At 35.8% G+C, this 27,048-nt stretch overlaps 1 protein-coding gene and 1 non-coding gene across 4 annotated transcripts in view; one reads left to right on the forward strand and one right to left on the reverse strand.

Annotated features, from left to right (window-relative positions):
- PRKG1 (protein kinase cGMP-dependent 1) overlaps positions 1-27,048 on the forward strand; it is a 1,486,994-nt gene that overhangs the window by 1,453,759 nt on the left and 6,187 nt on the right. For all 3 annotated transcript variants that reach the window (XM_066243386.1, XM_066243385.1, XM_066243387.1), the window contains 5 exons: positions 11,055-11,196; positions 12,393-12,556; positions 23,516-23,638; positions 23,721-23,783; positions 24,878-24,944. In XM_066243386.1, the coding sequence (XP_066099483.1) occupies positions 11,055-11,196; positions 12,393-12,556; positions 23,516-23,638; positions 23,721-23,783; positions 24,878-24,944 (559 nt within the window). The remainder of the gene's footprint in view (positions 1-11,054; positions 11,197-12,392; positions 12,557-23,515; positions 23,639-23,720; positions 23,784-24,877; positions 24,945-27,048) is intronic.
- Positions 213-288, reverse strand: TRNAA-UGC (transfer RNA alanine (anticodon UGC)). Its single transcript has one exon. It is a non-coding gene; the product is annotated as a tRNA-Ala (tRNA).

Below are 27,048 nucleotides of genomic sequence, written 5' to 3' on the forward strand. Positions count from 1 at the left end.
CTCTGCCCACCAGGGGGCGATGCTCTGCCCCTCCGGGGGGGGGTCGCTCTGCCACCACCAGAGCCACTCTAGCGCCTGGGGCAGAGGCCAAGGAGCCATCCCCAGTGCCCGGGCCATCTTTGCTCCAATGGAGCCTCGGCTGCAGGAGGGGAAGAGAGAGACAGAGAGGAAGGAGGGGGGGGGTGGAGAAGCAAATGGGTGCCTCTCCTATGTGCCCTGGCCGGGAATCGAACCCGGTTCCCCCGCATGCAAGGCCGACGCTCTACCGCTGAGCCAACCGGCCAGGGCCGACAACTTGTTATTTTGAAGATATCTCAGAATAGAACAAGTGGTTCCTTGTAAGCTATTGATTTAAAGTCTAATTTCTAATTGTGTTCTTATGATATCTTATTTAAGGTAAATAAGCATACATGAGAATGCATCATGTTGGCAATAGGGAAAGGGTTAACATCTGTACTAAGTTACTATGTCATAGTGGATTGTTACATTATTTTAGTTCATGTTTGAGGACATATGATGTGCCAGGCATTTTGCTGAAGGCTGAGGATACAAAGATAAACAGGTATGGTCCCACGTCTCAAAATTTATGGGCTTTTGCACAAACTTAATAGTCTCAGTTATGAGCAAATGACTGATTTATCCTAGTATGGTTCTACTATATGGTTTTGACCTGATCTTTCAATCCATTGACTTATTTGAAATCTCTATATTTTGTTCTAAATAGGCAATTTGCAAGGAGAAGTAAACATGAAAGCAATTATAAACCACATTAAGAAAGGAACGGCTATTTTAAACTTCTATTAAGTTTCTTAGTTCATAATTGCCAACCAAGACTTGTGAGTGTGATGGATTTTGATTTGTCAAGGCAGCTAAGGGTTGCTGTTAAACATCTTATCTTGAGAGAAAGGCATGGAGGCACAATGTCAATGAATGGTCCTTTCTCTCCAATAGGCTGATTTTTTATTCTTTCATTTTCCCTCCCTTTTGTCATCCTTGAGTTTGGGATACACAGCTGTTCAGGACCCCAGGGTACATAATATTCCCTGAAGAATCATGAGCTAGAGAACTATCAGTTACCTGGTCCTTCCTGAAGATTCAGAAGGGCTGAAGCCTCAACATTAAAAGCAATGGAACTATTCTATATAAAATCACCTCAGAATCATTTCCTTCTGCCAACTTTCTTTCTTACATTTACAATTAGCATTATTGCTTTTATTCTGAAACTTTTACTTTGTACTTAAGAAATTGCTGGGGGAAAGCATAATTTTGGACATCTAGGCTCCAATTAATGTTGACACCGACTAACATTTTCATTGTTTGAGGCTGAAAATCCTAAAGGTTAATTATTAGGACAAAAAATGTCAAGTGATAAAGCAAGTAATTATATACTGTTACTAACAATGCATATGAAAAACATCCTTAGTCAATACATGTTGTTCCCTTTATTTCATTTTCTTTTTGTGTCCCAGAGAAAAAGCAATTCTGGAAGCATAAAGGAAATGTATTTGGGTTCATTTCAAGAGAGTCATGTGGGACCTTTCCTTTACTGATATGATAATATCTCTGAGGTTAGGGATTTAGCTCAGAAAATCCTCAATAGTAACAAGACATTCTCCTTTTACCTAGTAGCTGAGGTGACGATATGCTGCCTTTTTTTTTCTTCTTGTCAGCATAGAAAGGAACACAGAACAGTTTTTATTTATTATCAAGAAGTAAGAATTAAAATGACATCATACATATAAACAGGATTTGAAGACTATCAAACAGTTTCTTATTTTTGAGATATGAACTTTAACATTGTTGCAATTATTTCTGTTTTCCTCTTTTTTTGCTATCATAGTTTATCTTCTAATTTATGACTTTTTGCTTTTCACAAATTCTTTTCCATTATTTGAAGTTGGTGGGTATAAATTATATATATATATATTTACAATTTTTAAAAATTATTTTTATTTATTCATTTTAGAGAAGAGAGACAGGGAGATAGAGAAAAAGAGAGAGAATGAGAGAGAGAGAGAGAGAGAGAGAGAGAGAGAGAGAGAGGGAAGGGGGGAGGAGAAAGGAAGCATCAACTTCCATATGTGCCTTGACCAGGCAAGCCCAGGGTTTTGAACTGGCGACCTCAGCGTTCCAGGTCGGCACTTGATCCATTGTGCCACCACAGGTCAGGGTATAAACTATATTTTATTCTTTTTCTTCCATAACACAAAGAATTGGCAACTCCTGCAACTTTCTTAAAAAGCTAAATGGTTAAAATAATTTTAAAATATCATATATTATTAGCTTTTATATATTATAGTATTAGTGTTTAATATATATACTAATCTAATAAAATTTAACACTTCAACTATTTACTTAACTTTAATATATTAATATACATGTTACTCTATACATAAATATATTAAATAATTGCTTTAGTGACCATAATTTTCAAACCATGCACATTTCACTTTTGGTCGTGTGTCTTCCTGGATGTGTTTCAATTATTATTTTCCTTGAGTCCAGCAATATTGTGGAGAGTGTTAATGTTTCTGTCATTTCTTCTTTTGTGTGTATTCCTTAATTTATTGTTGTAGTTACACATGATCTTTCAACTTTTAACCTTTGCACTAGCTTTATAGTTGACTGATACTTTTTCCTTTGTCAGTGGAGTTTTTTTCCTATATTTTTATATTCATACATTTTCTATTAAAGAAGTCCCTTTACCAATTCTTGTAATTCTGATTTATTGGTGATGAACTTCCTTAGCTTTTTCTTGTCTGGAAAACTTTATTTCTCCTTCTATTCTAAATTATAGTTTTGCTAGCTAGAGCATTCTCTGTTGTAGGTCTTTACCTTTTATCACTGAATATTTTGTGCCATTCCTTTCTGGCCTGCAAAGTTTCTGTTGAGAAATCAGCTGACAGTCTATGGGAACTTTTTTGAATGTAATCAACTGCTTTTTTCTTCCTACCTTTGAGATTTTCTGCATCTTGGTGTGAGCCTCTTTGAATTCATCTTCTTTGGAATATCTGGGCTTCCTTGATTTGTATGTCTCTTTCACCAGATTAGGAATTTTTTTACTCCTCTCTTTTTATTTCTCTTTCCGGAGTGTTGTTCTCTTTCATTTGGAGAAGTTTTTTGTCTCCCATTTTGACTGACTTCCTATGTTTGTTTCTATGTATTAGATAGATTTGCTACATCTCCTGGTCTTTGCAGAGTGGCCTTATGTAGTCTTCCCATGGAGCCCAATGGCACAATCTCCCTGGTCACTTGAGCTGGGTATTCCAGGGTTTGTCACTCACGTGTGTGCCCTACTATTGTACTGAGACTTGATTGCTATTGGCACATCATTGAGGGGTTTGATCCTTGGGCACACTCTCTGTGAGGGCTGGCCATTATTATAGTAGACAAGCTAATGTACAGGAGCAGGAGTTGCTTTAGTGAGGTTCTGGTGCCAGCCTAGTTTACCCTTTGGGCTTGTTGTTTGTGTAACTGGTTAGATCAGTGGTCCCCAACCCCTGGGCCACGGACCGTTACCAGTCCGTGGGCCATTTGGTACCGGTCTTCAGAGAAAGAATAGCTTACATTATTTCTGTTTTATTTATATTTAAATATGAATGATGTTTTATTTTTTAAAAATGACCAGATTCCCTCTGTTACATCTGTCTAAGACTCACTCTTGATGCTTGTCTCGGTCACATGATACATTTATCCATCCCACCCTAAAGGCCAGTCTGTGAAAATATTTTCTGACATTAAACTGGTCCGTGGCCCCAAAAAGGTTGGGGACCACTGTGTTAGATGGTTCTCTGGTGTGGTCTAAAGCAGGTCACCAGATCTCTTGGTTCTGGAGGTTCTTCAGAGCGGCTCCAGTGCAGGCTAAAATCAGCTGATATTTTTGCCCTGCTTGGGGCCACCCAGCAGAAGCTACAAAGGTTGGTTGCTACTTGTGCTGGGCTTGGAGGCACTTGGGAAATGCTATGCTGCGACCCAAGGCTGGCTGCTACTATTACTGGGCTTTAGACTCACTATATATTGTGCCAGCTTTATGACCACTTAGTTGAAGCAATACTCTCAGCCAGCAGTGGCTGCAGCTTATGCAACAGTGGCTTTGGGGCCACCTGATCAGCATTACAATGAAAAGTGAGATTGATTGCCTCTTGTGCCAGGTTTGGGAGAACTGAGCAATAAGTAAAGGGTACATAGAATCTGACTACTGCTTGTGGGCCTTTGAGAAATTTTAGGAAAGTCTGCAGTATGAGCCAAAGTAGGCCACTTATATGGGGAGCCACTGGAAATTGTTCAGTGAGATATGTGAGTTGGATATTGCAGGGTCTCAGGGAGTCACCTGGGGAGAGAGACTGCTGTTATCCAGGGTAATGGAGAGCTTATATTTGGCACTTGCCTGTGCCTACCTGCACTTTGGTCTCAGAGAGAGCTGCTCGGACTCTTGTTCCTCCAGCCCTCATCCTGGTTAGCCAGTCAACTCAGTTCCACTATATGTCCCTGGCATTCTTTGAGCTGCCACCTGTGTACTGGAGCCCAGAACTAGTGAGTCTGTGAGTGAGTCTATGCACAGCCCCTAAAAAGGAAAGTCAGGGACACCAGCAGCCCTCAGTTTCACTTGGAATCAGTCCCCACTGTTTTTCACATACAGATGTTATGGGGACTCCTCTTCTCAGCATTGGTGCCTTGGGCTGAGGAGCTGGGTATGGGCTGCACCCCCTACCTCATCAGCCAAGATAGCCCTCCCAATTCTTTATTGACACACGTGGGTTTGGGGCCTGCACTTTCCGCACCTCCTAGCATTTTTGTCATGTCTTCTTTATATCCTTAGTTAAGGACTGTGTTCAGCTAGTCTTCAGGTAGTTCTCAGTGATGTTTGGTTTGTAATTTAGTTGTAACTTTGATGTAGTCATGGAAAGAGGTGAGCACAACATTTTCCTACTCTTGATCTTGACTGGAAGTCCTAAGGAGGGTGATTATTTATATTTCATTATACATGGTCTAATAATAGATGTTACAGATTTAAAACATTTAAAAGAAATGGATCTATTTTCACAATAACTTGTTCCCCCAAAACTTTACAATTGGCAAGAAACCTGCATAGGTTGCAAAAACACTTCATATTTGTATACTTATTTGTTTTTTTATTAAGTGAGAGGCAGGGAGACAGAGAGACAGAATCCTGCATGCACCCTGACAAAGATTGACCTGGCAAGTCCCCTACAGGGCAATGCTCTGCCCATCTGGGGCTGCTGCTCTGTTGCTCAGCAACCAAGCTATTTCAGTGCCTGAGATGAGGCCATGGAGCCATCCTCAGTACCTGGAGCCAACTTGCTCGAACCATTTGAGCTGTGGCCTGCACGAGGAGAAGGGGGGAGGAGAAGGAGGGTGAAGCAGATGATCACTTTTCCTGTGTGCCCTGACTAGGAATTGAACCCAGGACATCCACATGGTGGACAATGCTCTACTGCTGAGCCAACTGGCCAGGGGCTAAATACTATGTATATATATTATATACACATAAATATATCATTATTGTTGCTACTAGTCAGTGAAAGGAATGAACTTACCTTTTGGTACATTCTGTCATTTCAGGACTCAATTTATGATAATAGATTAAACATTGTGATTAATTTTAATGTGTGTCTACCACCATATATATATATATATATATATATATATATATATATATATATATATTATCTAATTCTCTCAGCAAAATTGTTGTTTTTATACTGCCACCTAGCTAAACTACTCATTCCCCCAAAGGATATAAGAACTTATCCCTTACTTGTTTTAATTGAATGACCACTGCCAAGGCAGAGTTTATTATTTCAAAGTGTTATGAGGCAGTAATTTATTTCTGTAAGCAATGTTCTAATTGTTGCTATAGCAAACTTTCATTTATGTATTAGCTCAAATGTAACTTGTCATTTCCAGTTCTAATAGTAATTTTTCATTTTGAGTCACTTAATACAATGCTTGTGACTGCTTTCTAAAAGAGTATTTAAAAATCCTCCAATTGCCTATATCACAAGTATTATGATAAAATTGTGTTGCTGGAACATTTTGTGTCCATATATTATATTGATTGGTCATATAATATGGAAACCTATTTGAGACAAAGTTTTTATTTAATTTTTAAAAGCAGTTACAAATATATTTGCAAGTGGGAGATTCTCAATATAAATCTGTTAAACAATGGAACCCAGCTTTCTAAAACCTTCCAAGTTTCAAAATGGCTCAGGAGAAGAGAAATCATGAAATAAATAAGCATGGTTGTCAAGTAGTGAAGACCAAAGGATTGATGATTTGTGGTCAGTTCACTTTCTGATTTTAAAAAAAAGTAGCATTTTGCCTGACCAGGTAGTGGCTCAGTGGATAGAACGTTGAACTGGGATATGGAGGACTCAGGTTCGAGACCTTGAGGTCACCAGCTTGAACACAGGCTCATCTGGTTTAAGCAAGGCTCACCAGCTTGAGCCCAAGGTCGCTGACTCAAGCAAGGGATCCCTCAGTCTGCTGTAGCCCCCCCAGTCAAGGCACATATGAGAAAGCAATCAATGAACAACTAAGGAGCTGCAACAAAGAATTGATCTTTCTCATCTCTCTCCCTTCCTGTCTGTCTGTCCCTATCTGTCCCTTTCTCTGACTCTGTCTCTGTCGCACACAAAAAAATAGCATTTTGATTAGTAGGCAATAAAAGGGTAATTTTTTCCACGCATCTGTGAGAAGCATAGAATAAGTAAAATAAACAAGGATTAGCAGAAGACTCTTCAAAGAAGTCTTGTGGCAGTGAGCTATAGCAGTGAGAATCAGCAAATACTCAATAAGTGATAATTAGTGGTGTAAACCCCCTAATCCAGTCCCCCAAAGACTCCATACCTGTCTTGTATCAGTCAATTTTCTTACACTAAGACAGTGGCATCCTGGCCAGATGAGCATTGTCCCAAAATGCAGAGGTTGCCTGTTTGATCCCCAGTCAAGGCATGTACAAGAACAGATGGTTGGCTGTTCCTGTCTCTTTCTCCCTTCCTCTCTCTAAAATCAATAAAGTGAACATTAAAAATAAACTTAATAAAAAAAGAGAGTGGCTAAATAATTCTTTGGCCTGAGCAGGTGGTGGTGTAGTGGACAGAGTGTCAGACTAAGAAGCAGAGGACTGAGGTTCAAAACCACAAGGTCTCTGGCTTGAGTACAGGCTCATCCAGCTTGAGCACAGGCTTACCTGCTTGAGCGTGGGGTCATTGGCTTGAGCATGGGATCATAGACATGACCCTATGGTCGCTGGCTTGAGCCCAAAGGTCACTGGCTTGAAGCCCAAGGTTGCTGGCTTGAGCCCAAGGTTGCTGGTTTGAGCAAGGGGTCATTTGCTCTGCTGTAGCCCCCCTGGTCAAGGCACATATGAGAAAGCAATCAATGAACAACTAAGGTGCCTCAACAAAGAATGGATGCTTCTCATCTCTCTTGCTTTCTGCCTGTCTGTCCCTCTCTCTGTCTCTGTTTATAAAAAAAAAAAATGAAGTTTTGGGGGATCAATTATAATGGCTATAATTTACTGAGTACCCATTTCATAGTAGGCACTTAGATTAATTTTTCATAAGAAAACATTGAGGCCCAGAAAAGTGTAGCTAGTTGCACAGTAAGTTAGTTGCATAGATTTGAGCTCCGAATTCTTGCTTCAGAGTCCATATTCCTAACCTAATAGCCACCTCTGATGACTTTGAGTTGTATTTAGATATTTTTCATCTTTCTGCTAATAATCAGCTTATTCAGCATACAAATTTCAATACCTTTCTGCAGTTTATATGAGAAATTAATCTCTCATATAAATGTTTACTCTCCCTATAACATTAACAATGCATGTGTCCGTTTGATTTCATTAACAACTAAGTATTAAAGAAAACAAAGATATATTGCCCAAAGTCACAATTGTAGAAATAATCTTTTCCTCTAACAGTTAATCAAGAATTTGTGAGCATTTTAAAAGACCTACTCAAATTACAGTTAGATAGTCCTGATACAGGAAGTAATCAATTTTCTCATTCAAACAAAACATGTAATGTGAAATAGGACAAGGCTCTATTCCATGTTACATTTTGTTTTGTTTTGCTTGGGCTTTGTGTTGCTTTTCTTCTGCAGCATTCACCCTAGAGGACGATTGAAATCATTGTTACAGCATTTAAGTAGTTAAACTATGTCAATTACCTATTATCTGTGATATATAGATCAGAAATGAACTATTAAGAATGCTTACTATTTAAGGCAAATAATCTCTCTAGATAAAAGAAATATACTGTTATTGAATAGACAAACTTATATTACTTCTCACAAAAATTAGGGGATATTTTATTGCTTCATATTCATTTTGAAATATCCCCTACTTTTGGTGAGCAGTATATAATTAAGCACACCAGAGGAAAGGACTTTAAAGATACTATTTTAATCCTTTTCCCAATACACAGTATTATATAGTGTCAATTTTGCTAAGATAGCTCTAAATCAGAAAACAATGGTGACATAAAGTATGTTATTCATTTCCTAATATAAATGCAATTCTTGTTTTTATAATTCATAATTGTTTTATTCAGATATTGTTGAAGAGAGATACTAAAATCTTAGTAATCATAGTTACCTAGAAGAAGTAGCGTCATGCCTTAAATTGTATTTCTTTTTTTTTTTTTTTTTTTGGTATTTTTCTGAAGCCGGAAACCGGGAGGCAGTTAGACTCCCGCACGCGCCCGACCGGGATCCACCCGGCACACCCACCAGGGGGCGATGCTCTGCCCATCCGGGGTGTCACTTTGTCACGACCAGAGCCACTCTAGCGCCTGGGGCAGAGGCCAAGGAGCCATCCCCAGCGCCTGGGCCATCTTTTGCTCCAATGGAGCCTCTGCTGCGGGAGAGGAAGAGAGAAACAAAGAGGAAGGAGAGGGGGAGGGGTGGAGAAGCAGGTGGGTGCCTCTTCTGTGTGCCCTGGCCGGGAATCAAACCCGGGACTTCCGCACGCCATGCCGATGCTCTACCACTGAGCCAACCTGCCAGGGCCAAATTGTATTTCTAAACAAAGATTTCTTTTGGGAAGAGCTAATTATTTCAGTGACAACTCAGAGGACATTAGAAGTTGAAATGCGGACTAACCCTTTATAGAAGATGCTATCATTCTAAAAAATGACCTGAAAGGTGACTGCTTTAGGCTTGGATTCACTGATTAATTTTATAATATAGACATTTTTTCACTTCCTAGATGGATATGCTTTACTTTTCAGTATTTAAAAGGAAGCACATGTCATCAAAATGCAAAATGGCATCAGTGACTCTCAGGAAAACATGTTCTGGGGCTGTGCTTATTACACACTATCTCTAACTGCCTGAGTGCTGTCTCTCATGTTACATCTTGCCAACCCAAAGCTGATGTTCACACTAATGTTCGTGCATTAGCATGAAATGATTCAATTGTATCTACTACTGGAGAGAGAAAAAGAATCATAGTTTATCTTTTTAAGAAATTTCATTTAATTAAGTACATATAAGCCCTGGCCAGTTGGCTAAGTGGATGGAGCATTGACCCTGCATGTGCAAGTCCTGAATTTAATCCCTGGTCAAGGGCACACATGAGAAGCAACCATCTGCTTCTCTTCCTGTCCTTCTCCCCCTTCTCTCTCTTTTTCCTCCACACAGCCAATGACTCAATTGGTCTAAGCATCAGTCTCAGGCACTGAAAATAGCTTTGTTGTTTCAAATATCAGACACAAATCGGGGTTGCCAGATGGATCCCAGCGAGGGTGCATATGGGAGTCTGTCTCTCTATCTCCCCTCATCTCACTTAAAAAAAAAAGTTAAGGCCCTGGCCGGTTGGCTCAGCGGTAGAGCATCGGCCTGGCGTGCAGGAGTTCTGGGTTCAATTCCCGGCCAGGGCACATAGGAGAAGCGCCCATTTGCTTCTCCACCCCCCCCTCCTTCCTCTCTGTCTCTCTCTTCCCCTCCCGCAGCCAAGGCTCCATTGGAGCAAAGATAGCCCGGGCGCTGGGGATGGCTCCTTGGCCTCTGCCCCAGTCGCTAGAGTGGCTCTGGTCACGGCAGAGCGACCCCCCCCAGGGGCAGAGCATCGCCCCCTGGTGGGCAGAGCGTCGACCCTGGTGAGCGTGCTGGGTGGATCCCGGTCGGGTGCATGCGGGAGTCTGTCTGACTGTCTCTCCCCGTTTCCAGCTTCAAAAAAAAAAAAAAAAAAGTTAAAGTATAAAGGTTTTGGCCTAGAACCAAGGAGTTAACCTTAGATGTCAATGTTTTTTCTTCCTTTAGTATTACTTCATTAAATAAATAACAGGAGAAATAGAGATAGACAAAGAGAGCTTTCTTGTTAAACATCATAATCACATTTACTAGTAAACTCTAACATCAAATTACCTTTTTCCTTCTAATTATCTTTTAGTTTTATTTTCTTCTTTCTAATAAGATGGCAGCAGTGTAGGAAATAGGTATTGTTTGTCTTGCTGACAAATGTTTCAAACACAGGTGAATACTTAGCTTGTGATATGACTGTATCATAAGCATAACAATTCATTTCCAAAGTGCTTCTTTGAAAATGTTAACTTTTAATCACATTCTGCTGAACCATGTCTATATTATTTAGAAAGATTCAAAAACAAGCCCTCTATGAATAAATATGACTAAACTCAGAAACTCACTTTTAAAACAGCTTCCCTTGGTAGACAAGCTCTAAAATAGGGTCTCTCTTTCGCCCACTACTGTAACCGTGCCTTTTTAGACTACCGTGGGTCTTTGAAGCCATTAAGTACAAGAAATGTAGTTTGTGTTTGAACTCTTCAATGTTTTCAGGAAGTGAGATTAAACTATCCTATTCATCAGGGCAAATAATTCCTTGACATAATCCTCAAATGCTTTTGAAAACCCAATGCAATGGCAATCATATGATTGCCATTTAGACTATACTGTTTTATCTCTGGGGTCAGATTTTGGCACAGGAATATACTAAAATGAGAAATAAAACCTTACTAAAGAAACTAATTTCTTATCTACTTTTCATTCCATTTTCTGTATCTCAGAGGTTCATTTGAAGATTCTACAACCAGATTTTACACAGCCTGTGTGGTAGAAGCTTTTGCCTATCTGCATTCCAAAGGAATTATTTACCGGGACCTCAAGCCAGAAAATCTCATCCTAGATCACCGAGGTTATGCCAAACTGGTCAGTGTACTTCACACATTTGCTGTCCTACAGTTTTAAAATGCTGGTTTATAATAAAGCTGTGTTCATTTGCTAACATAAAAATCATAGTTTTCTTTTTACATATTGTACTTTTTTTAAAGCAGGCTTTAATGTTATTATTTTCAACTGACCTTTAAAGTTATGAGAAACTAAATTGGCTAAGTTTGAATTAATAATATCCTGGCCAAACGTGCTGAAGTGGACTCACGCTTGATGACATGTGTTCATAAACCTATAAGAGCTTTGCAGAAGTTCTTTTGCTAACTGGCTTTCTTCCATACAAAGGGAATGAGAATTTATATTAAGGAAAATTATGAATAATTTTAATATTTTAGATTTGAGTATAATGCAAATGAGGGAAAATGAACTTTGCAGACAATTTTATCCAGACCTTGTGAATGATAGTGGTAGAAATAATAATTTTTTAAATTGATCAATAGCTCTAAAGACTTATTGTAAAAGATAAGTTTTTATTTATTTTTATTTTTTAATGCATGACTATTGAGGGCTTTGATTATGTCAATACTGATTCAGTTTTTTAAGTTTTATTTTTTTCAGCATAAGTTTCAAAGAAATCAAATTAATGGCAATTAATTATTTGTATTCTTCACTACATTGTTTCATAAAAAATAGATTTTCTGCATTTGAGGCTCCTTATTCAAAAGGTTTCTAGAAAAGCAAAGGAAATATTTTTATGTTTATATCTGTTTGTGTTTACCAGTGGCAGTCACTGGTCCCATGACTTTATTAGCCCCTTCAGTGGTAAAGTGTCTTCTAAATTAATACTAAATGAATTATCAATTTTATTAAATCCAGTATAAATCATGTATACTTTGGGAAATATGTCAAGTAGGTCCAACTAGTCTTTTTAAAATTTTTGAGTAAAGGATAAATTATTTGTTTATGCCATAACATACTAGTACTTCCAGGAAGAATATTTACCTTTATTTTTAATGACATAAAGTTTTTATCCTTTATTCAAGCTTCAACTTATTTAACTGAAACCAAGTTTGATCAGGCAGGCTTTGTTTGAAACAAATATGACTCCTTTTAGAATACAAGACAATAACTTACATTTTTTATTTTATTATTATTATTATTGTGTACTTCATCAAAATAAATTCTTGCTTTTAAGTGTAAGTGGCTTGAAATATATTTTTTTCTCCCTTTGTAAGGTTGATTTTGGCTTTGCAAAGAAAATAGGATTTGGAAAGAAAACATGGACGTTTTGTGGGACTCCAGAGTATGTAGCCCCAGAGATCATCCTGAACAAAGGCCATGACATTTCAGCCGACTATTGGTCACTGGGAATTCTAATGTATGAACTTCTGACTGGCAGGTATGGACATTGATAGAAAACTGCTGATGAAAATAGACCAGAAAACAGCCTCACACTCCTGCCTTTGTCACTCTCATTAGACCATCTTAGAGTACCTTTCACCATATTCTGTTACCATACTTCAATTAGTTATACAGATGAACAGGAGTTCATAAAGCAAAGTTTAAAATGAGTCAGTTGAAGGCGACAAACTCAACATCAACTTTGGTCTCATTATTGCTAATTCTTTATGCATATGTGAATATAGAATGATCTTCTAGTGTCTTTCTGTAAGATCTTTGAGCCTTGTCATTTCTCAGCATTGAAGCAAGGGAAATTATATAAAAATATCTAGGGTCAACTATTTATAGAAAAAATAGAACCTGTCAGCAATTATATCTAAATAAAATTTGAATGTTTTGCAGGTATTGCAGGTAATAATACTATAGTTATAAATAACTAAAAAATATTTCATGGAACCTGACCAGACGGTGGTGCAGTGGATAGAGCATAGGACTGGGATGCCGAGGACCCAGGTTCGAGACCCCGAGGTCGCCAGCTTGAGTGTGGGCTCTCATCTGGTTTGAGCAAAAGCTTACCAGCTTGAACCCAAGGTCACTGGCTCGAGCAAGGGGTTACTCGGTCTGCTGAAGGCCTGTGGTCAAGGCACATATGAGGAAGCAATCAATGAAAAACTAAGATGTCTCAATGAAAAACTAATGATTGATGCTTCTCATCTTTCTGTGTTTCTGTCTGTCTGTCCCTATCTATCCCTCTTTCTCTGTCTCTAAAAAAAAAATGTCATGGATACTACCAGGTATAAAGCAGACTATAAACTTTTTGAGGAAAAGAGAAACAAATACTGCATTAAACCATGCACTAAGGACAGTAATCTACAGAGTTGTGAAGGCTGGAGTTTATCCAAAAGCAACAGAACATATTCTTTATATGTGCTCATGAAACATTTCACAAAATAATTCAAATGTTAGGCCACAAAACAAGAATCTTTTCAAACTGGAAATCAATTACAAAAAGAAAATGGGAAAAATCACAAATATGTGGAGATTAAACAAGATGTAACTGAACAACCAATGAGTCAATGAAGAAATCAAAAGAGAAATCAGAAATTACTTTTAGACCAAAGAGGATGAAAATATAACATCTCAAAATTTATTTATATGCATCAAAAGCAGTGCTTAGAGGGAAGTCCATAGTCATAAATGCTCAGATGAAAGAAAAAAATTCAAATAAATAACCTAACTTTACACATCAATGAACTAGGAAAAAAAATGAAGCCCAATGTTAGTAGAAAGAAAGAAAGAAAGAAAGAAAGAAAGAAAGAAAGAAAGAAAGAAAGAAAGAAAGAAAGAAAGAAAAGTCAGATTGGAAACAAAAGATATAGAGACTAAAAAAGATAATAGAAAAATCGATGAAACTAAGAGCTGGTTCTTTGAAAAGATAAAATTTACAAACCTTAGTTTGGCTCACCAAAAGAGAAGACTTAAAGAAATATAAAATATAATCAGAAATGAAAGAGCAGACTTTACAACTGATACCACTGAAATACAATATATTAGAGACTACCATGAACAATTATATGCAAATTGGACAATTTAAAAATAATGAATGCATTTCTATAAACATACAACCTACCAAGACTGAATCATGAAGAAATAGAAAATCAACAGACCAGCTATTAGTAAGAAGATTGAGTTAGTAATCAAAAACCTTCTAACAAACAAAAGTTCAGGACCAGGCAGCTTTACTGTTGAATTCTACCAAACATTGAGAGAAGAATTAATACCAATTTTTTTCAAACTCTTTCAAAAAATAGAATAAGAAGTAATACTTCTAAGCTTATTGTATGATGCCAGCATTACCCTGAAAACGAGGCGAGATGAGGACACTATAAGAAATTAAAGGCCAATATTTCTAGTAAAAATAGATATGGAAGTTAATAAAATATTAGCAAATAGAATTCAATAATAGATTAAAAATATAATATACCAAGTTCAAGTGGGATTTGTAGCTAGGATGTAAGGATGGTTCTACATTCACAAATCAATCAATGTGATATACCACATTAACAAAATGAAGGATTAAAACCATATAATTATCTTTATAGATTCAGAAAAAAATCATTTAATAAAATTAAACACACAGTATAATGTACAGATGATATATTATATAATTATATACCTGAAAACTATATAATTTTATTAACTAATGTCACCCAAATAAATCCAACTTAAAAATAATAAAATGCAGATAAATAATTTAAATTTTTAACATTCTTTCATGATAAGAACTCTCAACATAATGGATATAGTAGAAACATACTTCAACATAATAAAGACCATATGAGAAGCCCACAGTTAGTATTATACTCAATGATAAAAGCTGAAAGTTTTTACACTGTGGTCAGTAACAAGGTAAGGATGACCACCCTTACCACTTTTATTAAACATAGTATTTTAAGTCCAAGCCAGAGCAATCAGGCAAATCAATTAATTAAATGTATTCAAATTGACTAGGAAGTAGTAAAAGTGTTACTATTTTTAAATTACACTATATATAGAAAAACCCGAATTAGGAAATACTGTTAGTACTCATTAACAATTCAGTAAAGTTGTAGGATGCAAAATCAATATACAGAAATATGCTGCATTTTATACACTTATAGTGAACTACCAGAAAGAGAAATAAAGAAAATAATCTAATTTACAACTGCATAAAAAAAAATCTAGGAATATACTTAACCAAGAAGGTAAAGAATCTGTACAAAAAAAAAAAATTTAAGACATTGATGAAAGAAATTGAAGATACAAATAAATGGAAAAATACCCCCTACTATTGGATTAGAAGAATTAATATTGTTAAAATATTTATATTACCCAAAGCAATTTACAGATTAACTGCAACCCCTATCAAATTTCCAGTGACATTTTTCACAGATGTGGAAGAACAAAGCTGGAGGCTTTATGTTTCCTGATTTCAAACTATATTACAAAACTATAGTAATTAAAACAGCATGGTATTGGCATAAAAACAGACACAGATCAATGGAATGTATTAGAGCCCAGGTACTAACCCACCCATATAGGGTCAATTAATTTACAACAAAAAAGACAAGAATATACAATGGAGAAAGGAGTCTCTTCAGTGAATGGTATTGAGAAAACTGGACCACTCTCTTACATCATATACAAAAATTAGCTCAAAATGGATTAAAGACTTGAATGTAAAACCATAAAAACTTGAATATGAAACCATAAAACTTCTGGAAGAAAAATTTAGCAGTAAGCACTTTGACATCAATCTGGTCAAGAATTTTTTTAATGTGACACCATAAAAAAAAAGGCAACAAAAGTAAAAATAAATAAACAAGATTGTATCAAACATAAAAGCTCTGGACAGTACAGAAAACCATCAACAATATAAAAAGACAACCAATAAAATGAGTTAAAATATATCTAATAAGGAACAAATAGCTGAAATGTATTAAAATTTATACAACTCAATAGCAGATAAGCAATCCAGTTTAAAAAGTGGGCAGAGGGTATGATCAGACATTTTACAAAGAAAATTTACAGATGGCCAACAGGTACATGACAAAATACTCAACATAACTATCAGGGAAATTCAAATCAAAACCTCAATGAGATATGATCTTCCACCAGTTGGAATGGCTATTATCTAGATAAGAAATAACATGTGAACAGTGATGTAGAGAAACAACCCTTGTGTACTGTGATGAGAATGTAAATTGGTAATGTAAACCATGATGGAAAAATAGTATGTAGTTCCCTCAAAAAATTAAAAATACTAATACCCTATATATAGCAATTTCACTTCTGGATATGTAACCATAGAAAATGAAAACACAAATTCAAAAACATATATGAACACTTTTTTTTTACTGCAGCATTATTTACAATAGCCAAGGCATGGAAACAACCTAAGTGTTCACCAACAGACGAATGGATAAAGAAAATGTGGAATATATATATATATATAATGGAATATTATTCAGCCACTGGCAACAAGTAATTCTGGTCATTTGCGAAAACATGGATGGACCTTGAGGGTATTATAAGTGAAATAAATCAGATAAAGAAAAACAATTATCATGTGATATCAGTTATATATAGAATGTAAAACAAAACAAAATTAAGTTCATAGAAGCAAAGAATAGACTGGTGATTCCCAAAGGCAAGGTGTAGCAGTAGGTAAAATGGGAGATCATCAAAGGGTAATTTTCCAGTTATAAAATGAATAAATCATGGGAATATATTGTACAGCATAGTGACTATAGTTAATAGTGTACTGCACAATTCACTACACGTAGAAATCATTAAGACTTTATGATGGTTACCAATAGAGAGTAGAAATGAAGTAGAACTTGATTTTCTTGTTATATTTGTGTTGTCTGAATTTTTTATAATCGGCAACTATTTGGCAATTAAAAATTAAAAACTTTTTGTTAAAAAGTAACAATACTGTACTACATATTTAAAAGTTATTAAGGGGGTAGACCTTAAAAGTTATCATGACAAGAAAAAAAATTGTCACTATGTATGGTGATGGATGGTAAATATTGTGGTGATCATTTTGCAGTACATACAAATATTGATCATTACAGTGAACTCTTGAGACTATATAATCTTGTATGTTAATTATCTTAATAAAATGCACATATTATCTTAGCACTTATTTCAAGAAATAAAAACAAAAGCTTTCAGTCAAAGATTGCAAAGTAAAAACATCTTTATTTTTTCTTCTACCCAGTTGCACAGTAGTGGGGTATGGGAAGGTGAGAGATGAATGAAGTGTGGGAAGGAAAGAATAAAGCCTATAGGATAACCTATTTAGTACAGTGAAAGTTTCACCAACCATACATACCAAACACTGTGAAGAATAGGAAGTTACTTGTACTAGAAATCATTCTGACAAACCTTGAACTATGAGCATGACCCCAAACTGATATGGTCCTGAATGTCATATCTAATGGCTTTATTGGAATAAAATTTGGATATATAGATGGACCTTTAAAAGTCAAGAAGTGTTCATATACAGATCCAAATAAGCACTACAAAACAGTAGAGAAACTGAGTCTGTATGGTTTATCTCATACAGATAAACCAGTTCTTCTTTTTGAGGCCTATCATGTTGGCCAGTAAAATATAAGTATTTAAAGAGAGAATGACAGTGACTAAAGATTTCAGAGAACATGGTAGGGGTTTTCTATGAGCCATGCAACCTCGTGAACACCAAGGATTGAGGGCAAGCAAAATAAATGATCTGGTCAGAGGATTTCTAAGGTAAAAAATAATCATAGTGAAAGGATGCTAAATTTCCTACTTGCTCCCTCCTTCTAACCTTGCTTATTCTGTTCTTCAAGTTAACTAGCCCATTTATGATTAAAAATTAGAAAGAGTCTAGTGGGACCCATTCTCCATCATGCTCACTATTACAGCCGCTTCTACATACACCAATTCCTTTCTTACTTACTGGTTTTGTTCAAGTATTCAGTCCAACTCAGGCAAAGATGAATTCATCTCCAGTTTTAGGTTTAGATTCAAATGATCTGTTCAGTCACAAAGAATTCCCTTGGTGACTGACATTGATTGGACTGGGCTCAGAGGCTAAACTGGTCCAAACAAACTTAAAGAAAGAATTTCAATATAAATCTTCAATACCTATAGTAGGCACTCAATAAATAATTTTTAAATGTATATTAAGTCCCTATTTCTACTAGTAGTCATCTTACAACTATGAGGAAATAGCCCTAGGTAAAGCCAACACTGAGATATGGTAGGACAAAAACCTGGAAAGAACCTGGGTCATTGAGGCTCTGATCCTACCAGGTCTAGAGTTTACCCTATCCCTGGACTTCCATTTATGTGAAATAGTGTCCTTAATGTTTTAATCTGTTACTGCTGTTATTTTCTATTAATTTCAGCTTAAAGATGCATAAGCAAAAGGCAGCTAAATAACATACAAGAGAAATGAATCAAAGAAACATAGAAGAATTTCAGACAAAGTTTTATTTACAATTTCTATAAGGCAATTGAAAGCATGATCTCTCTAAGAAATAACCCCAAAGATACCCGCAAGTGTTCATAGATAATAAGAGAAGTAAACTAGCAGAGTTCAGGTACACTAAAGAACTGAAAGTCATATTATAAACAAGTAGCATAATAGCAATTAAAAATTTAGCCAGGGAGATAGTATATAGATACATTTGGGGAAAATAATGGAAAGGAGAACAAGATATAGAAATTATTAGAAAAAGAGGATATAAAAATCAAAGGAAATAGAAACAACTATGTATATGAAGAACATATTACAAATGGGTTAGGAAAACATATTTGATTATATAACAAAATTAAATGATTTGACTCAGTGTATCCTTTTGATCAGTGGTGGAATTCAAATAATTTAACAACCAGTTATCTTCCCTAATGACCATTTTAAGTATATATATAAAAAAAAAGATACACCAAAAGATAGTTTATTATTTCATGTATTTAATACTTAAATAAGAACAATAAAAAAGGTACACAAAACTAGATGTTATAATAAAGGGTTTTAAAATATTAATGAAAAAAATTAAATAATACCTGACAGAAAACAATAAAACTGTTACTTAAAATATTTCCATATTGCTTCTTGATTGGAGTCCTCACTTGCAATTTTTTTTTTCACCTATGGACAGAATGAACATTACTACAGGTGCTTAGAATACACTGTTGTGTAGATGAACGTTAAAAAAAAGTAAGGAATTTAAATTTGTGATTTCCACATTGGGCAACTACCCCGGTGCCTACCTTAGAGAGAGCTCTGATTACAAGTATATTAACAACCAGTTTGCTGAACTCAAAAAAATTTGGTATTGATTCTGCCAAACCGGTGCGAACTGGCTGAATCCCACCACTGCTTTTGATCAGCAGTTATTCTTGAAGTCTAAATAATATATAAAAGTATCTATCCCAGGCCTTTCTTTAAAATAGTACTGTATGACCAAATCAACTAAGAGATGAATCAGAATTAAACACTAAGGAATAAAGAAATTGGCAAAAGGTTTGGTGAGCTTTGTATCGAATTAATTAGAACTTAGATTAAATTATACAATTTTAGGTATTGAACAGAATGACAATGTTATCTTGGAGCTGCTCATGAATATGCCCTAAGAAATCAAACCGGCAGCCTCTGTGCTCTGGGTCGGCGCTCCAAACAACTGAGCTGTCTGGCCAGAGCTTTGTTTGTTTGTTTGTTTGTTTGTTTGTTTGTTTGTTTATTTGAGACAGAGAGAGGAAGGGAGAGGGAAAGGAGGGGGAAGAGAAGTATTCATTTGTTGTTCCACTTAGTCATACATTCACTGGTTGCTTCCTGTATGTTGCCTGATTGGGGATGAAGTCCACAACCTTGTCATTTCAGGACGACGCTCTTAATTGAATGAGCTCACCAGCCAGGGCCGTCTTTGGCATTCTTAATACTGAAATCAACAACAGTTAAAGTAGAGAGAGAAGATAAGAATATATGAAAACCTATTTGTCATCATTTACAATTAAGAATCTTAAGTATTCTTCTACAGTTAAATTATGTCATTATAAAAAAAAAAACTCCAAACATAAAGTTTTTAAAAAATGTCTTTGTAATTTAAGGAAAATATTTTAAGAATTAATATTGTTGGTGAAGACACACATATTTGAAATATACATGTCTTCCAGTTCTACTCTTTATGTTAAAGTAAAATTAAATTGAATACTTTTTTATTATAAAAAGCATGTATAGTGTACTACTCCTGTGTCTCTCCATCTACATAGAAAAATGTATAAAATTATACTTAACAATGTTAATTACTATTAATATTTTGGCATCTTAGATGATTTTTAATTATTTTCTAACTTTTTGTTTTATATATTGCATCAATATATTGGACTAAATATACATCACTGGTAAAAACCACAAAAGTGATCTTCAGTGAATGATTTTTGTTGTCTAAGATCAATGAATAAATAAAAATCAAAAATATATATTAGGAAAACATTTAAATTGACAACCAAAAATCTAAGATGTGGTTCTTCTTCATATATATATAATATATATATATATATATTATGTATATATATGTATATATATATATATAAATGCTAATGAGAGAGAGAAAGAAACAGGAGAGAGAGAATGAATGAGGGACAAACCAGATAGGATCAGATAGACAGGAAGGGAGAGAGATGAGAAGCATCAACTCATAGTTGCAGCCACCTTATTCATTGATTGCTTTCTCATATGTGCCTTGACCAGGGGACTTCAGTGAGCCAATGACCACTTACTCAAGCCAGCATCCTTTGGGCTTCAAACCAGCGACCTTTGGGCTTAAACCAGTGACCACTGGGTCATATCTATGATCCCATGCTCAAGCCAGTGACCCCACACTCAAGCTGGTGAGCTCGCACTCAAATCAGATGAGCCTGCACTCAAGCCAGTGACATTGGAGTTTTGAACCTGGGTCCTCAGCATCCCAGGCCAATGCTCTATTCACTATGCAACTGCCTGATCAGGCTGTTCTTCCTCATCTTTAAAGTAAAAATTAAAACTGGCAAATTAACTTAAGAGAATAAAGAGACTATTTAATCATAACATCACAAAAAGGAAAATTTTAAATTCTAAGAGATGAAATAGAATTGCCTATTTACATATGTTTAAAAGTGATTTAAAATTGATGGTTTAAATTAATAGCTAATGATATATTACATATTTAAAATACTTATCACAGAAAATAGGGACAGAAACTCAAAGGCAAATACCATCACAGTTCTCAGCACAACATACCTACTACATACTCTCTATTTTAAGCAACTCATTGTTTGTAGCCTGCTCAGTAGAGGGAAATAATTTGAACTGCTGTTAGTAAACATGATGGACTAAAGATAATAATAATGCACAATATTTTTTCCAATGACATATGAGCCCTGAATTAGAATAATTTCCATGGAAATCAATTTTCAAGGTATATTTATTCTCCTGCCCGAACTGTGAGAAATTTGATGGATGAAACTGACTTTAGTGGTCTCTATATTTTCTCTGATCCTGGCACAAAGCCACATTCCAAGGATGGATAAGTTAAATAGAAAAAGAAAAACAATAGATCTGGCTCATGAAGTCTTGGATACTGCATCCTTCCTAACAAAGAGGATGCCTGGTGTTAGTTTATCTACTAATGAACGGGCAGAAAAGGAAAGGAGAAGGACCGTTAGTAGAAGTATTATTCATCAGATATTTACTGATCACTTACTATGTGCTAGGCATTCTATGAGACTCTAAAATTTCCAGTGGAAAACAAAATAAAATATGGAAGGGAAGACAGATATAAAACAAATAACCACATGCATAAAGAAGTAATGACAAAGCAGAATAAGTGGCATTAGGGTCCTATAAGAGAAAAGGAGGAAAGAAAAAAGGGAATATGACAAGGGACTCTAATTTAGATAAAGTTAAAATTTGATCATTAAATTATTATATTGGCTGATTAAGGTTTTGTGATTGTTTATATTTGGTTGATTAGAGCAGACCTTCTTTTCATGACAGAGACAGGAAGAGAGACAGAGAGAGGGACAGATAGGGACAGACAGGAAGGAAGAGAGACGAGAAGCATCAATTCTTTGTTGCAGCACCTCAGGTGTTCAATTACTGCTTTCTCATATGTGCCTTGACTGGGGAGGGGGGCTACAGCAGAGCGAGTGGCCCCTTGCTCAAGCCAGTGACCTTGGGCTCAAGGTAGTGACCTTGGGCTCAAACCAGAGACCTTGGGCTTCAAGCCAGTGACAGTTGGGCTTAAGCCAGCAACTATCGGTTCATGTCTATGATCCCATGCTCAAGCTTCTGGGACCATGCTCAAGCTGGTAACCTCAAGGTTTTGAACCTGAGTCCTTTGACGCTCTATTCACTGCGCCACTGGCTGGTCAGGCTAAAGCAGGCCTTTCTGAGGATGCAACATAACACTTAAACTAAGACCTGATAGCCCTGGCCGGTTGGCTCAGCGGTAGAGCGCCGGCCTGGTGTGCTGGGGACCCGGGTTCGATTCCCGACCAGGGCACACAGGAGAAGCGCCCATCTGCTTCTCCACCCCCCCTCCCTCCTTCCTCTCTGTCTCTCTCTTCCCCTCCCGCAGCCAAGGCTCCATTGGAGCAAAGATGGCCCGGGCGCTGGGGATGGCTCCTTGGCCTCTGCCCCAGGCGCTAGAGTGGCTCTGGTCGCGGCAGAGCGACGCCCTGGAGGGGCAGAGCATCGCACCCTGGTGGGCAGAGCGTCGCCCCTGGTGGGCGTGCCGGGTGGATCCCGGTCGGGCGCATGCGGGAGTCTGTCTCTCCCCGTTTCCAGCGTCAGAAAAATACAAAAAAAAAAAAAAAAAAAAAAAAAAAAAGACCTGATAAATGAGGCATTGGCAAGAACAAGTTTACCTGGGCAAAATAAACAGCACCTTGGGAGACACCATGGCACAGTATTTCAGAGAAGCAGAAAGCTGGTATGCCTGAATTCCCATGCATGAGTGTGGTGATTCCATAAAATGGAGTCCTATCATTGATGTGCTTGTAGGCCATCCTAAAAAATTTGACTTCATCAAAGTGTATTCAGTGAGATGATTAGTACAAGAAAGAGCAAGAAAGTGGAAGAGGCACCCGAATGACTAAGAACAGCAAGAGGGATAAGGCATCCGCAGCAAAAATAAATAAGTAAGCAAGTAAATAAATAAATAAGGGACAGCAGACAAACTCGACCCATTTGTGATTGGTTTACATGTAATTGGTTTTCTTAGGAAAATTTGCACACTTTTTTGCTATTGATCAGTTTTAGTCCATTATCATTCCATAAGCTCCAAAATAAGTAATGATGACATTTATGGAATTACAAAAATTTAAGTTTTTTAATTTAGAAAAAATAAAGTACTTTTTTTCATGTCTTTTATTCTTGTAGCCCACCTTTCTCAGGCCCAGATCCTATGAAAACTTATAACATCATATTGAGAGGGATTGACATGATAGAATTTCCAAAGAAGATTGCCAAAAATGCTGCTAATTTAATTAAAAAACTATGCAGGTAAGCATTTCAGCTACATTATTTTTGAAAGGCTTATAATGTGAAAAAAATTTTAATTTCTTATCAATTCTTTTATTTTTAGGGATAATCCATCAGAAAGATTAGGGAATTTGAAAAATGGAGTGAAAGACATTCAAAAGCACAAGTAAGTATTTTTTCCTTATAATTTTAAGTTTGAGAGTTCAGAAAACCTGACAACCATTTCCCCAGACTGTTGTTTAACTTAGTGGTAGTATAACTAATACAATTAGCCTAAAGACATGTATATTATAATTCTGAGATTCTATTCCTACCAGAATATTAAAAACAAATGTCTCCAACATATCACACCTCATTTCCTAGTCTAGAACCAAAATATATTTTTCCAACCATTTCCTGATTAGATAATATGACAAAGAAAAAAAAGTAGAGTATAGTCTTCAAAAAAATAATAATAAAGCATCTTAAATATCAGACCTTATGCATATTATCAAATGTTCTAGAGCTAACCTAAGACCAAACTGGTTTTTCTCTATTTGTCTGTTTCTATAACACTCAGGAAATTCACATCCCTACCAAGGTAACTTATTTACCAAAATACCTTATGACTGTGTCAAAGATCTGCTAAGAGTTTGCTATAAGCATTTGCTAATGGTAAACTCTTTGAAAGACAAAAATACAATAGAAACTAATCAACAAACCAAAAAAATTCCTTCATATTATTTGGTCCCCATATACACAAAATATCTTCACCGTATTAAAAAAGACAGAAAGGAGGAAAATGAGATATGTAGAGACCAATGCAATGACATTACCAATGCAGTTTATTAACTGAAGCTGCCGACGAAATCAGTGGCAAAGATGGGAAGATAATTTTCTGTCATATCTTTTTATGCCCGATTCTACCTCCTCAGAATAATATCTGTAAGACACAGGTCCAAGCATATTATGACCTTTTTTAAGTTATAATGATAGTGTAGGAACAGAGTCATACAGACATTATGACTAAAATCACTAGAATAAAAAGGAGTTGCTTTCTAATTGGTGTTTTAAAAATTGACTATTAGATTTTTTTAAAGATGCATTCTACAAAATAATATACCTTTAAAAAATATACAATTAAGTAGAAAACATTTTTTGTCATATTAAAAATTTTTGTCCAACTCTTTTCCATCAGTCATGGACATTATATATGTTTCAGTGAGAAGGTTTTAACTGAGGTAAAATGCTTTTGACTCTCTACTTTTTTTCCTTCTGTAGATGGTTTGAGGGCTTTAATTGGGAAGGTTTAAGAAAAGGCACGTTGACACCTCCTATAATACCAAGTGTAAGTAGACTTTCCAGTTTGTCTATGTGTGATATACATGAAAGTGTTTATGTCAGTCATCAAAGACCTGTTATTTTTAAACTTTTATCCTATGATCAGATTTACTAAACAATAGAAGTATCATGTTAAAATAATTTTATCTAAAATGCAAGTTTAAAAACAGGTACATTAGGCAATGGATATTATATATGTATTTTAATGTTATCATTTTACACTTCATTTTGTTTTTATCTGTTTATCTATCTATTTATTTATTTTCTCTTTAAAATAAATATATTGGGGTGACAATGGTTAATGAAAGTATACAGGTTTCAGATGCCCAATTTCACAACACATCTCTGTAAACCATATTATGTATTCAGCGCGCCCCAAGTCAAGTCTTTGTCCATCACAATTTATCTGCCCTCTACCCTCCTCCATGACCCCCATCCCACCCTGTCCCCTGGCAATTACCACACTATTGTTCATGTCCATGATGTTTCTCTCCCTTTTTTTGTCTTTTTTTCCCCTTAATTTCTGCACCTACTTCACCAAGGCCTCCACCCCCAAAAGCTGTCAGCTTGTACTCTATGAGTATGTCTCTATTTTGCTTATTAGTTCATTTTCACCATTAGATTACACGTATGAGTGAAATCATATGGCACTTGTCTTTCTCTGACTGCCTTATTTTACTTAGCTTAATGCTTTCCAGAACCATCCATACTGTTGCAAAAGGTATGATTTCCTTCTTTTTTTATGGCCACAAAGAAAAAAAAGGAAATTTCTTTGTGTAAATATACCACGGCTTTTTTATCTACTCATTTATTGATGGTCACTTGGGGTTCTTCCAAATCTTGCCTGTCGTAAATAATGCTGCAATGAACATAGGAGTGTACATATTCTTCTGAATTAGAGTTTTAGGTTTTTTCAAATAACTCCCAGAAGTGGTATGCTGGGTCATGAGGCAGTTCCACTTTTAATCTTTTGAGGTGACTCCAGACTGCTTTCCACCATGGCTGCACTAATGTGCATTCCCACCAATAGTGTACAAGTGTTTCCTTTTCTCCACATCCTTGCCAATACTTCTTGTTTGTTAATTTATTGATGGTAGCCATTCTGACAGGTGTGAGGTGATATCACATTGTGGTTTTAATTTGTATTTCTCTGATGGTTTCTGATGTTGAGCCTCTTTTCATATTTCTATCAGCCATCTGTATGTCCTCTTTGCAGAAGTGTCTATTCAGATCCTTTGCCCATTTTTTAATTGGATTTTTTTTGGTGCTGAGTTCTATAAGTTCTTTATAAATTTTGGATATTAATATTTTATCAGATGAATTGGCAAACATGTTCTCTCATTCAGTGGGAGGCTGAATTTTTTCACTTTGTTGATGGTTCCTTTGCTGTGCAAAATCTTTTTAGTTTGATGCAGTTTCATTTGTTTATTCTGTTTGTTTGTTTCCCTTGACAGAGGAGATAGAAAAATATTGCTGTGAGAATTGTCTAAGGTCTTACTACCTATGTTTTCTTCCAGAATTTTTATGGTTTCAAATCTGATATTTAAGTTTTTAATCCATTTTTAGTTTATTTTTTATATGGTGTAAGAAGGGGGTCTAGCTTTATTTTCTTGCACATATCTCTCTGATTTTTCTAGCACCATTTATTGAATAGACTATGCAAAATCTTTTTAGTTTGATGCAGTTTCATTGTATGTTCTTGCCTCCTTTGTCAAATATTAATTGACCATAAAGGTGTGGGTTGACTTTTGGGCTCTCTATTCTGTTCCAATGATCTGTATGTCTGATTTTTATGTCAGTACCATGCTGTTTTGATTGTTATAGCCTTATAGTGTAGTTTGATATCAAATAACATAATTCCTCCAACTTTGTTCTTTTTCTCAAGATTACTAAAGTTATTTGGGGACTTTTGTAGTTACATATAAATATTTGGAATACTTGTTCTAGTTCTGTAAAATATTCCATTGGTATCTTGATAACAATTGCATTGAATCTATAAATTTCTTTGGGTAATATAAACATGTTATTGATATTAATTATTCATATCCATGAACATGGTGTATGCTTCCACTTATTTGTATCTTTAAATTCATTTTCAGTACCATATAATT

This window comes from Saccopteryx bilineata, chromosome 9 (assembly GCF_036850765.1).
Source record: "Saccopteryx bilineata isolate mSacBil1 chromosome 9, mSacBil1_pri_phased_curated, whole genome shotgun sequence".
Classification (NCBI taxonomy): domain Eukaryota; kingdom Metazoa; phylum Chordata; class Mammalia; order Chiroptera; family Emballonuridae; genus Saccopteryx; species Saccopteryx bilineata.